The following is a 14399-nucleotide window of genomic DNA, read 5'->3' on the forward strand; positions in this document are numbered from 1 at the left end:
ACTCACTCAAAGACCCACTCAGACTCTCAGGCACCCACTCACAGACCCACTCAGAGACTCATGTCTCACTCACTGACCCACTCAGAGACTCGTGCAGTCACTAACAGACCCATTCTGAGACTCACACACTCATGCACAGACCCACTGAGATACTCATGCACCCACTCACCCACTCACAGACCACTCAGAGACACATGCAATAACTCACAGACCCACACAGACACTTATGCACCCACTCACAGACCCACTCACACACCAACTCACAGACTCACACAGCTACTGACACACCCACTCTACTACTTATACAGCCTCTCACAAACACACGGTCAAAGGTTACAGTTAGTAACGAAAAATCTAAAAACCTTAGAAATTCAGTAAAAACAAAGGTTCCAGGGACTTAAAATTAGGAAATACAATTTAAAAAGTCTTCAAAATTCACTGAAAAAAACAAAGGTTACAGTGGCTGTATGGATCTGTGAGTGGATGTGTGAGTAGCTGTATGGGTCAGTGAATGGGTGTGTGAGTGGCTGTATGGGTCAGTGACTGGGTGCTTAAGTATCAGTGTGACTAGTTTTGTGAGTGGCTGTACAGTAACTCACAGAATCTCATTTTCCTCATAGGGCAAGAATGATAGTTTCTTTGGATAAGCATAACTATAACTGCAGAATTTCTATGGTTCTGTGTGGGTAAAATGTCAACCTAACTGTAAATAACCTGTAACCTTTGTTATTTTCAATGAATTTCAATTTTTTTTAAGCGTAAAGTATATATATATTACCATTCATTAATAGGACCACCTTCAGTTGCGCCTGGCAGTGGTTGGCTGCAGGTTCTGGCCTGTCACCAGGCCAGATGGCAAACTGCCTTGCACGTGTGTGCAGCAGGGGTTTGGTGTGTGAGTGGGTGTTTTTTTTTATTCTGATCCGTGGATTCATCATGAAGTTACACTGGGTGTTGTGCTGAGCACTGTGGTAGATCAGTGGATATGTAATTTGGCTCCCCAAAAAATCATTGGGCAATTTCTTGCTTATGAGGGGACCCTCCCTGTGCTCTGTAGGGTCAGGATACCTGTATCCTGAGCCCTTAAGTGTTTTCACACTTTCTTTTTCTCTCCCCTTTGTCAAGCGACAAAGAAGCAGCCAATCCAATCAGAGCCTTGCTTTTCGTCCAGATCCGTGGATTCCCTGCGAGTGAATGAGTGAAAGATTTGAGTCCATAGACGTACACATAACATTTTCCATTAATAACTCTAAAACTACTGAACAGATTTAAACCAAGTAACAAAAAACACAATCTATGGACTAAGATATCACTTACTTGCTAAATCGGGTGTCGTTCCATTCTGCGGTTCAGGCTGTAACCATTTCTAAAACTTGCAAAATCCCCATAGACATTCCATGTTTAAAAATCATTTTGGGACCCCCCCTTTTCTCGGCCCTTGCTTGATGAATCACCCCAAAACTTTCCAGGCAGCAACAAATGGGGCAGTGCCTCCTATTGCAAAGAATGTGATGCCACAAGGACAACTGCAAACTGTGGCTGACCTGAGGCAGTACATTCAGTAAAATACAGAGTGGCTACCTAAAAGCTGCTTCATGTTTCACAGTGCAGACGACAACCTGACTGCACTTTTAAGAAGGGAGAAAGATCCCCCTACACTGTGAGTGCATCTTTAAAGGTCCTCTTTCTGTCTGTGTCACCATCTATTGAATAGTAAAGAGATTTCTTTCTTTGAATGGGGCCATGCCCTCATGCAAATGATGGACCACCCTCTCATGACAACTCTGTTGCTAAATGTGCACCATCACCTTAAGTATTACAGAAAGGGATGCACAGGCATCTATGGCCCCTTCTGCAATACCATTGTGCCTAAGGTGTGCACACATTGGGTGCACACTGCTGTAGTTCTCCTGAGGCACAATGTATAGTATATTGTTGTCAGCAGGTTTGTCTTTCACATGTGTCTCCCGGTGAGAATAATCCCTTACCTAGCTCTGCCTATTGGAGGACCCTGTCCTCCATGGCCACAGTGCACAAAATGCAGATTGTTTGATTTCTTTGGTATTGGTGTTGATCACCAAGAGACACACAGACAAAAGTACTCCTAGTCAGGTATTACTAAAGGAGCACACTTCCCTGTTTGTGTCATTGCGCACCTTTAGACTTCTGTGCTAAGCTCAAACAGGGAACGTTTGCCCTACTATAAAGAATGCTCTGCCCTCAATGCATCCTCTAATGTGCACTGTGCTGAGGGCAGCACATTCAAGTGAAATTCAGAGCAACTGTTTAAAAGCTGCACCGTGTTTCACAATGCAGGCAGTAACATTCTTGCACTTTCAAGAGTAGCCAGGGACCTGCACTCACTGCACCCACTGCAGGGGGCAGTCTAGTCTATGGGAACCGCTTTTACCCTTCTAGACAGTTGCCCTCCAGGAGCGCACTAATAGTGTGCCACCTTTTTGTGGCGCAAAGACAGTGCATCTCCTGAGGGCATATTTGCCTCTGTGTTCATGTCAGTAATACGGTGCGGGTGCCAAATCAAAGTGATTCAGTCATTTGCATGGGAACACACCCAATGTAAACTAGGCAGCGAACCTATGATGATAGCTCTGATGCTACTTGTGCACCAGTGTTATCAGTATTACAGAAAAGCCTGCACAAGCATCTGAGGCCCATTGTGTAATACCTGTTGCACCCCCACGGCACATCCTGTTATAAGGAACCTGGTAGACTCTTATCCTCCCACCCCCTATCATTTTCTTCACCACCAACTGGAAGGTTCTAATTTTCCTTCCACCCATGCACTATTTAAATAAATGGGAGACAGGTGCCTGATCACAGCTTTCCATTAACTGAGACAGTTGAGGTTTTACCAGCTGTTCAAAAATGAGTCGGGGTACAATTAATTTGGTAGGGTACACTATAGTGATTCTGTTTTTGAGCATTGTATACAACAGCCCATTTGAATGCTTCTCAATTTATTGACCTTGGATCGATGAAAGGCTGAAGTGAACCTGCCATGATCCGGACTCTGAATGCTCAGGTCACAATTCTGCATTGAAGTGCGCGGCTCACTGAGCTATCTTGCTTGAATAAGATGAAGAGCAATATATTTTGTATAATTGTAGTATCAGTGTTTTGATTTAGCTCATCAATCAGTTGTGCTGCTGGTCCTGTGTGTGACAACCGGAACTTTGACTACCATTGTCTAAAACTTTTCTTATGACTTTGTGTAATCTAATCTAGCAGTGCGCAACCACCATTTTGCCATTCTGCCTCCACCAACATCCATGACCTGAGGATAAGAACTTTAGTTCCTGTTCCTGGTTAGTTGACTGTAATGAGGTCACATGACAAAAGGAACATAACAACTTCTGTCAGGAGAGTTAAGTAAATGACACAGATGACAGATTTTTGGGGGGAGATTGGGGGAGAGGTGAACAGTGGAAATGATAAAGAAACATACATAGATAGGCGAGAGGTGCTGAGAGACAGAGAGGCGGACAATGAGAAGAGAGAAAGAAAAGAGAACGGGAATGGAAAAACAGAAAAAGGCCATGTTAGATAAGGAGAAACCCTCCAGGAGCCAATTTGAGTGAAATAGAAGCACTCTTTCCAAGGCAGACAAAATCAGATCCAATCAGATCATGGAAGCATGATTTCCAACATGTGGTCAGAGCCAAATCCTCTTTCCCTGCAGACATTCAGATAAATGTCTGGCAACTGCTGCTCTGGCAAGCCAGACCATAAAATAATTTGACTTTGCATGGAAAAAATCTGATTTGTCCATGTTACATTTTGGGCCCTTTCCTGTCATGGGGTCCTGGCTCACCCTCACAAGTGTGGTAGTGTTTTTATTGGGTGACATGCAGGAATGATGGGTCATTGGTCAGACGTTTGTAGATCCTTACAGATTCTTGTTGATGTTTGCAAGGACTTATGGGTAAAAAACATTTTGAGAGCCTTGCAAGTTATGCCATCTTGGACTCCCCTGGTTGTATAGTTTTTAGAAATGTCTAGGTTTGATAGGATTCTCTGGGTGGCAGCTGAGCACAGGCTAAACTTCCACAGCTACCCACTGTAAAAATAGTGTCACTTTAAGTGGAAAAGTTTGATCTGTCCATGTTGAAGGTTGGGCTCTTTCTTGTCCTAAGTTTCAGCACTCCGTCAATCATCTCTTTGTGTTTGCTTTGATCACCCTAAGTTGGCAGGGTATGCCCAGACGTGGGTCCCTTGCTTACTTTACCACTGGATTCAAGCTAGACTGGCTGAAGAGGGGTGTTACCCCAAAACCGGTCCCAGGATGCTTGTTTCCGGGTAAGGGAAGACCTGGCTTTGCAGTTCAGGCTGGACTGTTCCCATGAGGCACAGGGTCGACTGATTTGTATATAGCTGGGTCTGAACTGAGGTGGCATAGTGAGCTAAAGAATGATGATGGATTCAACCCAGATCTCTGACTGAGGGTGAGTGTCTAAAAAGTTTCAGAACTCTGTCCATCATCTCTTTGTGTTTGCTTTGTTCACCCTAAGCTGCCAGGGTATGCCCAGATGTGGGTCCCTTGCTCACTTTGCCACTGGATTCAAGCTAGCCTGGCTGAAGGGGGGGTGTTACCCGGAACTGGTCCCAGGATGCTTGTTTACGGTTCAGGGAAGACCTGGCTCGGCATTTCTGGCTGGACTGTTCCCATGAGGCACAGGATCAGGACATATTTGCATATAGCTGGGTCTAAACTGAGGTGGCGAAGTGAGCTAAAGAATGATGATGGATTCAACCCAGATCTGTGACTGTTGGTGAGTGTCTGAAAAGTTTCAGCACTCCGTCTAGCATCTCTTTGTGTTTGCTAGGTTCTAGGCCCACCCACACAACTACAGTACTGTATTTATTGGAACAAAGAATGATAGAATATTAATTATTGCCAATTGAATTTCTCTGCACTTGTGACTTCTAAATGTAAAACTGTGGTAAACCAGTTTTTTAATGCAACTCTGATTGTTCCTGCAAGCTGGGACATTAATGATCTTAGCACAGCAAATTTTTAATTGATATAATTTTTAGAAAGAAAAAATAAACATACGCTTTCCTGCACATTTTTACTATTAAAAAAGAAAAGAGTGACACTGGGGCTGTTTTCTCATTTCCTTCAATGGGAATCTAAAAACCTAAGATATCTTCAGAGTCCTGAGTATGTTGGAAAAAAAGGACACGAGCTTGGCATGAATGCCTTATATGGATAAAAGTTATGAAGTGGTAGGCACGAAGTACCCAAAAGAGTTTTAAAAAAAGCATAAAATTGGGCTGTAAAAGCCTCATCAACAAATGTGTTAAATATGAAATCAGAAAATAAAAATATTGATTATATATTGTGTCAGTGTTCATGGGATTTTAGTAGGGTGCCCCTATTCAACTACTGATAGTTTCTTAAGAGGATACTGAGATCCTACATTGTGGGCAGATTTAGCTCGGTGGTCTGAGAGGGAGCACGGGTAAGAAGATGGAGGGGATGTTTAACACAGCAGTACTCATCAGCTGTAAAACACACTAGAAAAAGTTTGGCATTCACCCACTTTATGATTGGCAAGATGTTCAGCAACTTTGGGTCAAGAGCATCACTTCTTCCACTAGTATTGGAGTTGTAAGCATTGTCAATAACAAGTAAATGTGGGTTCAGTTGGACTCAGCATCTTGAAATATCTTAATTTTCCTCGTTGCCTTTCAGGATAACATCTGAAGTAGCTTGACCCTGATTTGTTTAGTTCTTAGGCCATAAACGATTGGGTTTATAAAAGGAGGAACTAGAGGATACATATTGGCCACAATAATATGAATCTCTGGAGCAACCGCATGACCAAACCTGTGTGTCAAGAAGGAGAAGAGGGATGTTGTGTAAAATACCAGGATGATACAAAAATGAGGAGCACATGTGCTAAACGCTTTGAGACCAGCTTTCGTGGTTGAGTGGCTGGAAACAACCTTCAGGATCAATGTATAAGAAATAACAACACACATACAATCTAATCCACCTGTTACTAATGCAACACTCAAACTATATGCTCTAAGTACTGAGGTCTCCCCGCAGGCCTGCTTTATTATAGCCATGAACTCGCAGTATGTGTGATGAATCAAATTTGCCTGACAGTATGGCAATTGCTTCATGATCACCAAGTGAGGAATGAAGACGACTGTGGCTCTGATAAGAATACAAAGTCCTGCTATGGCGATGACAGGACTTGTTAGGATGATGAAATATCTCAAGGGGTTGCAGATGGCAACATAGCGATCAAAAGCCATGGCTACCAAGATTCCCGACTCTACGATTGAGAAAGAATGCAAGAAAAACATCTGTGTCAGGCAGGAGTCCAGGTTAATTTCACCAGCATTGAACCAGAAGATGCATAGCATTTTAGGTACAATAGAGGTTGTTAAAATGATGTCAGTGATTGCCAGCATAGAAAGAAAATAATACATGGGTTCTTGAAATCCTGAGTACGCTTGTAGGACATATAGAAGGATCGAATTTCCCAGAAGTGCTAGAAGATATATACAGCAAAAAGGAATAGAGATCCATATCTGCTGTGTTTCCAGCCCAGGAATTCCTGTCAGGATGAATGTGGAATATAGTGCCTTGCTTTCATTGGATGTCATTAGTGGTTCTCTGATGATCACTCTAGTAATACATAGGATCTGCTTTCCTGTTAGGAAAAAAGTACACATAATTAGCTAAGTCGTGTTATCCAGTTCAAACTTAATTGTTCGCAAATACAGGAAATCAAACTTCATAAAATATGTACACCATCAAGGTATTCGTATGGTATTGAAAATCATTTACAAACTCAAACCCAATAATGTTAATCTAATGAATTATCTCTAAACAAAAAAGCAGAGACTGGGGTCTCGAGTACAACATTTCCATTTCCGAAATTCTAAATTGTGATTACCAATTCTAAACTGTGATTACCAACGATTTGCAATTTGAATCTTTTATTTGGAATGTACTAAAATGGAAAAATTGGAAAAATGGAAAAATGGTAAAAGTGATCATAATCAAAGGGATGGTGGCCTGCTGGGATCAGCAGACAACCATGTCGGTGATTGCTTTCAAAATAAAGGATTTGATTTTAATGCAGCCCAATTTTCGTAAAGGAAAAACTGCACTGTTTGGCAGGCACCTTGGGCTGCCTGCAGCAGGGTGAAGGGTTTTTTGCACACACCCCATTTCTCTATTGGAGCGTGTGTTACGGTTGGTTGTAGGGTGTAACACAAGCACCCATAGTAGTATTAGTAGTAGATTTATTGTTTAGTTAATAAAAACCTTAACAATTTTGACATAATAAAACATATTACAGCAAATGTCATAATTAAAAAGCGCTTGATGAATATGTCACATTAATTCCTTGTGTCAAGATAGTCAGTGCAGTATAAAATAATTATTATTTAAAAAATATAAAAACTCATTATTTATTCTTGAGATGGAACATAAAACGTTTGGCTGAAGTTAACTAGATGTGCAAAATTTTGACAATTGATTCAATATGCAGAGCGAGCAATATAAATACTGTATTGGTTAACTAAAACCCTAGGTGTGTCACACAGATTTCAATCTTACATAGCAGCAATTTGGTTCAATGTGCAAGGGACAACAAGGTAAATACAAACTCAATATGTGCCATTGATGGCGCATAAAGTGCATGGTGCATTTGCATGGTGCATTGTAAGATGATGATGACTAACTTTGTTTGCATGGTCAATTAAAGCCATTGCAATGAGATATTACGTTTTAAGATTGTGTATTTGCCTAAAAAGAGGAAAAAAGAGGGTTAGGGTACAGAGAGACTTAATTCAGTGGTGGAAAAGTAAAAATGTGCCACTCTAAAAAACAGAAGGCAGAAGCATACATGATTATTCTCTAGACAACAGGAATGGTGTTTTGCTGATGGCCATTGTGCTACAGCTTATGGTGCCGGGTCTAGATAGTTCCAATCATTCCGATATCCCAAGTGAATGTGTAAAAAAGATGTGCGGCTCGGGGATTGGGATTGAATTGGAAGGCGTTTGCCACCTAATTGCTTGTTGTTGCCAGAGCTGCAACACTAGGGGAATCTTGAGGTTACAGTAAGAAACGATACCAACTGCTTGTTCTTAGAAAATTTTCCCCTGCTGCCTCGATGAATAGCACAAAGCGACACAACATCTGAATATCTCCATCTCCAGAGCAAGCCTTCATTGCTTGCCTACAGGGTCTTATCCCATTGATTTTGAAAATTGGCTTCTGTAGCAATCAGCGTTCAATTTGAGGTTTCCCGCAGATGCACCATAGCTATAAGACATTCTCTTCCACTTTCCCATATAGGCCGCAGGTAGTCAGTGTCAATGTTCGTTTCCAGGGAGGGAGGTGCAGCAAAGTTGGTAAAATGCCCATTTGAAAGTGAAGATATTTTGCCCTAGTTCTCCAGGTGAATCCAGCACCAAAAGAAAATTGTGGGGAGGGCTTGGCATAGCTCTGCAGAATGAACTATCCGTGGACCCTCTCTTTGCGAGCTCCCATACGAAACAATGGGAATCCCACTGAACAGTGTTTGGTCGCATCGTAATCCGTTTGTCAGAATTGCCAGTGTTGGGTGGAGGCTTTCCATCCAAGATCGTAATGAGGCCCATAATGTAGATTGTTCAGTGGGTTACTGCTTTTGTTACTAGCAATTTAAAAGTTACAATAGTAACAAAGCAGAGGGAGCTATTAACTGTCATCAGATAGCTGTATACAAAGTCAAAGGTATGGGTTTGAGAGTTATGATATTTTCTACAGTCTTTATCCTAATGTTGTTAAAAAGGGTCAATTTGGATCGAAATTAATTCACAACCACAGTGGTATGTTTTGAGTCCTGACTTTGTGCTGCTCCAGACCAAGCACTCAAACTATGTTGCCTACCAGAATGGATGACATGTGACGCTTGCATGCTGTAGTCCTCTATATCTTATGTAAGATTTCCCTCGCAGTCATTTACAAATCAATGATCCATAGTCTCTGTATAATATGTGTGATGTAAAGGGCTGCATGGGTAGCACTATGAAACAAAAGAAATGAATGTGAGACAGGGGCTGTGGAGTGATAAGAGGAACTGTTGCAGTGGTAGTGAAGGAATCTGTGGACAAGATGGTCATTCGGGGCGCCAACAAACATTGTCACACAGGGTGCCACCAGCGGTAATGCTGGCCCTGTGTAGACAAATCACTTTGCTGCAGATTTCTCATAGGATTAATTATAACTGCTGCCAACACGAAGTCACTATTGCCGTAGCTTACTTGCGGTTGATCATTCTATTCCTGTTTTAAGTTTATGTTTTCACTACTATACTACAACAGAAATGCAGCTACATGTTTATCCCAATACTATATCAAAATTATATATAAATATCATAGACATTTTAATATCTTACATGACTGCATTCTTTCCTTGAGCAAAGCACCTTCTTTTCTCATGTGATGAGGTTGCCTCTCACCACCTTGCACAGTTGAACTGGAGAAACATCTTCTACATACTTTCAGTCAAAACAACCCTCTTTTTCAAGGGGGTGGCTGTTGGAGAGAGAGAGAGAGAGAGAGAGAGAGAGAGAATGGCTGTTGAAGAGAGAGATAGAGAGAGAGAGAGAGAGAGAGAGAGAGAGAGAGAGAGAGAGAGAGAGAGAGAGAGAGAGAGAAAACTAGGGCATTGGTCCTGGTGTACAAGTAAACAACATGTAAACACACCAAGGGCTCTGTGGGCAGCAGACAGGTGAGGCTTTTAACTAAATAGCACCATATGTTTGTTCATACATAAAATCCAAGCATGTGGTCTTAGGTAAACAGAGCTTGAAACGGTGCACTTAAACAAAATTACATAGTATGCCTAAATAAAGTACACAGCAGAGTTCATTGCACCTGCCTTCTCGAAAACAGTGTGAAGTGCCTAGCAGAAGTGCATAGAACCTGTCTAACTAGAAGTACATGCCACCAATGGGGAACAAAGAACACAGGCAGACTGGGGAATGAAAGTTATGTTTTTTCAGTGATTAGCCTTCATAAGCCATTTTTAGCTGTTACTATGAGGAAAAACTAAAGTTATAAAAAATATACATTTGTAACTTTTATTTTGGGTTAGCTACTAACCCTATTCAATCACTGACTTTAATATAGCCTTATAGCCTACCGTAGTGGGCTATACCGGCCATTAAAGGCCCCCTCCAGCAAGGGAGCAGGACTTTAATGGCCAGTATAGCCCAGCTATGAAGGGCTATGAGGCTATTAGAACATTTGCCACTAGCGGGCAGAATGTTCTCACAAATGAAACAGAGGCCTCTCGAAGCCTGAGGGCTCCGATATGTCTTTGTTCAAAGCAACAGCTGTGGACAAAAGCAACATTGGAATGTTTCTCTGTGGGATTTTACCAGCCCTTAGAAGCATGAGCACTCCATTGTATTCAATGGAGTGCTCGACATTCCAATGTTCTGATATTTATTAAAAATCCAGTTGGATTTTCGTCAGTGTAAAGAAACATAACTTTTTGAAAGTTATACCTTTCCTGTCTGAAACTCCAGTAGGCTAGTATTAGCCTCCATACAGCTGTTCTCCCTGACAGTGATTCCCAATTGATGAGATATAAAATCTTTACCCCCGACGAAAGACAATGACTTGAGCTGGAAGACCTAAGGGTGAGATATGTGACTTATCTTCACTCAGGAACTTCACATGGAGAGCATTCAAGAACTTAACTTGAATGGGACCACAGTGAGGCCTGCCTATTCATACGTAAATGATAAATACTATCTGGGAAAAGTGGTCTTTTGATTCCAGGTAAACCACAGACATCCTGGCTACATTCAGAGTAGGAGGGGTGCTATTATTTATTGGTGTGGTTGAAGAGGAAGGAATTGCCAATTTCTTTAGAGAACCCCCTAAGTGGACCACAATCCTTTTCCAAGGGCAGAAAGTATCGGCCATGCTGAATTTCACTAGGCATGATGCACTGTTGGATCATTTAGTGTAAGGCAAACAGGATGCTCTTATAAAGTAGGAGGGAATGCCCTTGAAAGCTGTCTAAGTGTCTAAGAGTCATCCCAGCTTCTCAGACTATTTATAAAGTTTATTGGATGAATATGACGGATATTCAAGTCACCTTATTACAAGTGCCTTATTTCCTAATACACTTGTAATTAGGCAGACAGCATATCTGTCACATTTGTGACAGAGTACCTGTCATCCAAAATCAAATTCACTCCTCAAGTCCCAACACTGAGCTCTTGACTAGACAAAGTTGCAAATATCATCTGGTCAATGGGAGCTCTTTTGAGGGCCTCAAATTTGAATTTTTCAGCTCAGCGATGTTCTCACTAAAACCAATGGCCTCAACAAGACCTTGGCTAATTAGCATTGAACTTCAAGAGGACTCTGTTGGATTCAGCCTTCAACCTTACCCTACTGGAAGATTTCAACTTCCAGAAAAAGACTGAGGACCTTATTTAGATTTTGGATACTCTGTCAAAATGAGATGCTTTTTTTGCATCTGCTGCATCAACGTACCATTGGCTATAATGCACTTATTAGAACAGGGGTTCCCACTCTGTAAGATGGAAGTTGGGACACCCACTGCATTCATGATGGAGTATGCGGTCTGCCAAACTCTAAATTTGGCCTTTAATCAAAAAGTAACTTCTTTGACGGGCCCTCAAACTTGGCTCAGCCAACTTCGGGTTCCTAGCACTTGGCCTCATCTTGTGCCTAGGTCCCAGTCTACTGCACCAACAAATGCTATAGATTTTCTTGGGGCTTTTTAATTTAAAAAGCTTTTTAAATTAATATCTGGGCTCTCCTGATTATTCCTAATTATTTTTGAGTTAGTGTTCTTATGACATTTTTCTTGACTTGGTTGTTAGATTATTTCTGTGTTGTATTTTGATGTTTTAATTTTTGTGGTTCTTCTAAACACTTTCCAAAGATTTTCTAACTGAAGTCTATCTTCTCTGTGCTATAGCTGCCAGGGGCTGAGTCTAGGCATACATTATTGAATTTATGGGCCATAGCTGCTTAGTGCTTTATTTGTCCTTCCATGACTCAAGTAATTCCAAGGCAATGAAAGTCCTTAATTAGTATTTACTAAGCCACGCATGCCTCTGCATGGTTTTGTAAATCCAAAGTAATTCAGGGAAGCACATATCACTGCCTTGCGTTACTTTGCATCAGGGAGATGTTCCTTTTGTGTAGTATATGTGTTCCCATGCATATACCCGTTATTTTTATACAATCCCAGATTTACAAGGGTCTATAATCCTGGGATTGAGTGGAAATGGTATGCCTCCACGACCTAGGCATTATGAGGAGAAATATATTTGTCTCTCCTAGTTCGACCCTCTTTGAATGTGTGCCGCATTATGCAGCACAAATACAATGAGGAAAATGCCTTACAGGATTGTTTATGTGCAGTAAGGGATAGCTGCAAGGTGGTGAGGTGGGTTGGGGGAGGAGAAGGGTGGGGGGGTAGTAAACTATAGAATACGGCCAAACCAAGGTCAGTAAACAAATAAGTAATTAAAAGGAATATTGTTGCGCACGTTGCATCGCATTTGGCAATGCCCCACCCCACCGCCCCCCAGCACTCCCTCCACGAGCAGCTACTGTGCTTGACACAAAGGTGCCTGCTTTGGTGCTAGGCTCGACCAGCACAAGTAGAGAGCAGTAGTGGGCCATATCTTAGTAGATATGGCACATTTCTGCTTTCTCCATTTCATGCAGCACAGCAAGTTGCCTTGCTACCTTGCATTGTGTTGCGTTGCATGAAGCCTTAGTAAATCTGTCTGTCAATGTTTAATGTGATAAGAGTTTGGACTTAACACTTGGGATTGAGTCACATCCTCACCAACTAATCTTAATTTTCTCTTAAAATACATAAATACGATTTCACAAAATTAGCAAACCTAAAAAGAGAGAAAAAAGAGAAAGGTATGTTGGACCTGGCCCTCTCTGCTGGTACACCCCCAAAAGTTTTGCCTTTACCCGCCACTTTTTTTTGCATGGAATTTGTTTTTGTTGACCGTAGGGCTCTCTGCACTTTACCATTGCTAGCAAGTGCTAAAGTGCTCATTCCAGTGAACATGATTTGATTGTCTTACACCCAGTGCTTAATTTGTGCCGGTGCTTTCTGGTGTTTAGCACCGACACTTACTTTTCAGTGCCGGTCTACACGCGTCTGCACGTCGTCACATATGATGAAATAATGTTATAATTACCAATACTGACTCAGTGACTCGGAGTCGGGGCAGAGTGTTGTTCTATGTCTCCTGAGTCCCAGTGTGCTTCGTTCAGTGTGAATGTGAGCCGGAGCAAAGCAATTGCTGCATTCATGAATCATAATAATGATACCCATGGCGTTATCATGGTGGCCGTGGCGTTGCACGGGCGCAGCCCTTAGTTTAGTGGACTGTTGTTGGTGGTGGGCGGAACTCGGGAGCAGACATTGATTGGGTTGGATTTAGACATGCGCGCTGCGCACAGATTTTTTTCTGCTTGCCACGCCCCTGCACACCCGCACCTCACGAGTTAGAGCCTGTCTGAGCACACGTTGAGGGCAGGTAGCACCACCACCAGGTGGTCTATCAGTTAATAATGTGCCCCGCAGCCCATGCCGATCAAAACGAGTGTAACCATAAGTAATAAGTAGCAATCAGTCAGACATCATGCCATGCCACATGCGACATGCCCAGTCAGTGGCAGCGTGTCGGGCACTGGGGTATCTCCGGCTCCATTCAATGACGCACTGTTCCTTGCCCTGCCTCGGCCCACGGTACACATTTATTTAATTCATCATATATATCACAATAGGTTAAGACAGTTGTTAAAGAAGGGAAGGCCCTGCTCCTGCCCATTGAAGTATCGTATCCTCACAAGATTCGAATTTGATGATGCATGCTCCTGCTTGGTCTCAGCTGGCTTGTCCTAGTAGCGGCTGACGGCCGTCCATACACATTATCGCCCCTGCCACCCACAGTACACATTACTATATCACAATAGGGCCGCCGCCGGCCGGGGTTAAGTTGTTAAAGAAGGCCCTGCCCCTTGAAGTATCCTCACAAGATTTGCATTCGATTATGCATGCAGTCTGCCTGGGCTGGCCTGGCTTGGCCTAGTAGCGGCTGTTGACGCCGTCCACATTATTATCACAATAGGGACAGGCCGGTCGGCCTGTGTTAAAATTAAAGGCCCTGTCCGGCCCGGCCTTTGAACTTAATAGTATCCTCCCCTCCTAAACAGTTTACTGCTTAACAGTGGCTTAGTGGCTATTTGGGTCGGAGCCAGCTCCCCTGAACAGTTTACTGCTTAACCATGGCTTAGTGTCTATCTGGGTCGGAGCCGGCGCAGAGTGTTGTTCTGGCCTC

General features: G+C 42.5%; 1 protein-coding gene across 1 annotated transcript; it reads right to left on the reverse strand.

Annotated features, from left to right (window-relative positions):
• Positions 1-5712: 5712 nt before the first annotated feature.
• LOC146806217 (olfactory receptor 52N4-like) lies at positions 5713-6642 on the reverse strand. The gene has a single exon (XM_085620615.1). The coding sequence runs from the start codon at positions 6640-6642 to the stop codon at positions 5713-5715; it is 930 nt and encodes a 309-aa protein (XP_085476741.1).
• Positions 6643-14399: the final 7757 nt, after the last annotated feature.

This window comes from Triturus cristatus, chromosome 8 (assembly GCF_964204655.1).
Source record: "Triturus cristatus chromosome 8, aTriCri1.1, whole genome shotgun sequence".
NCBI lineage: Eukaryota > Metazoa > Chordata > Amphibia > Caudata > Salamandridae > Triturus > Triturus cristatus.

What these genes read in the sequence shown, in the direction of transcription:
- LOC146806217 (XM_085620615.1), bottom strand. Translation starts at nt 6,642, where the DNA reads ATGACATCCAATGAAAGCAAGGCACTATATTCCACATTCATCCTGACA.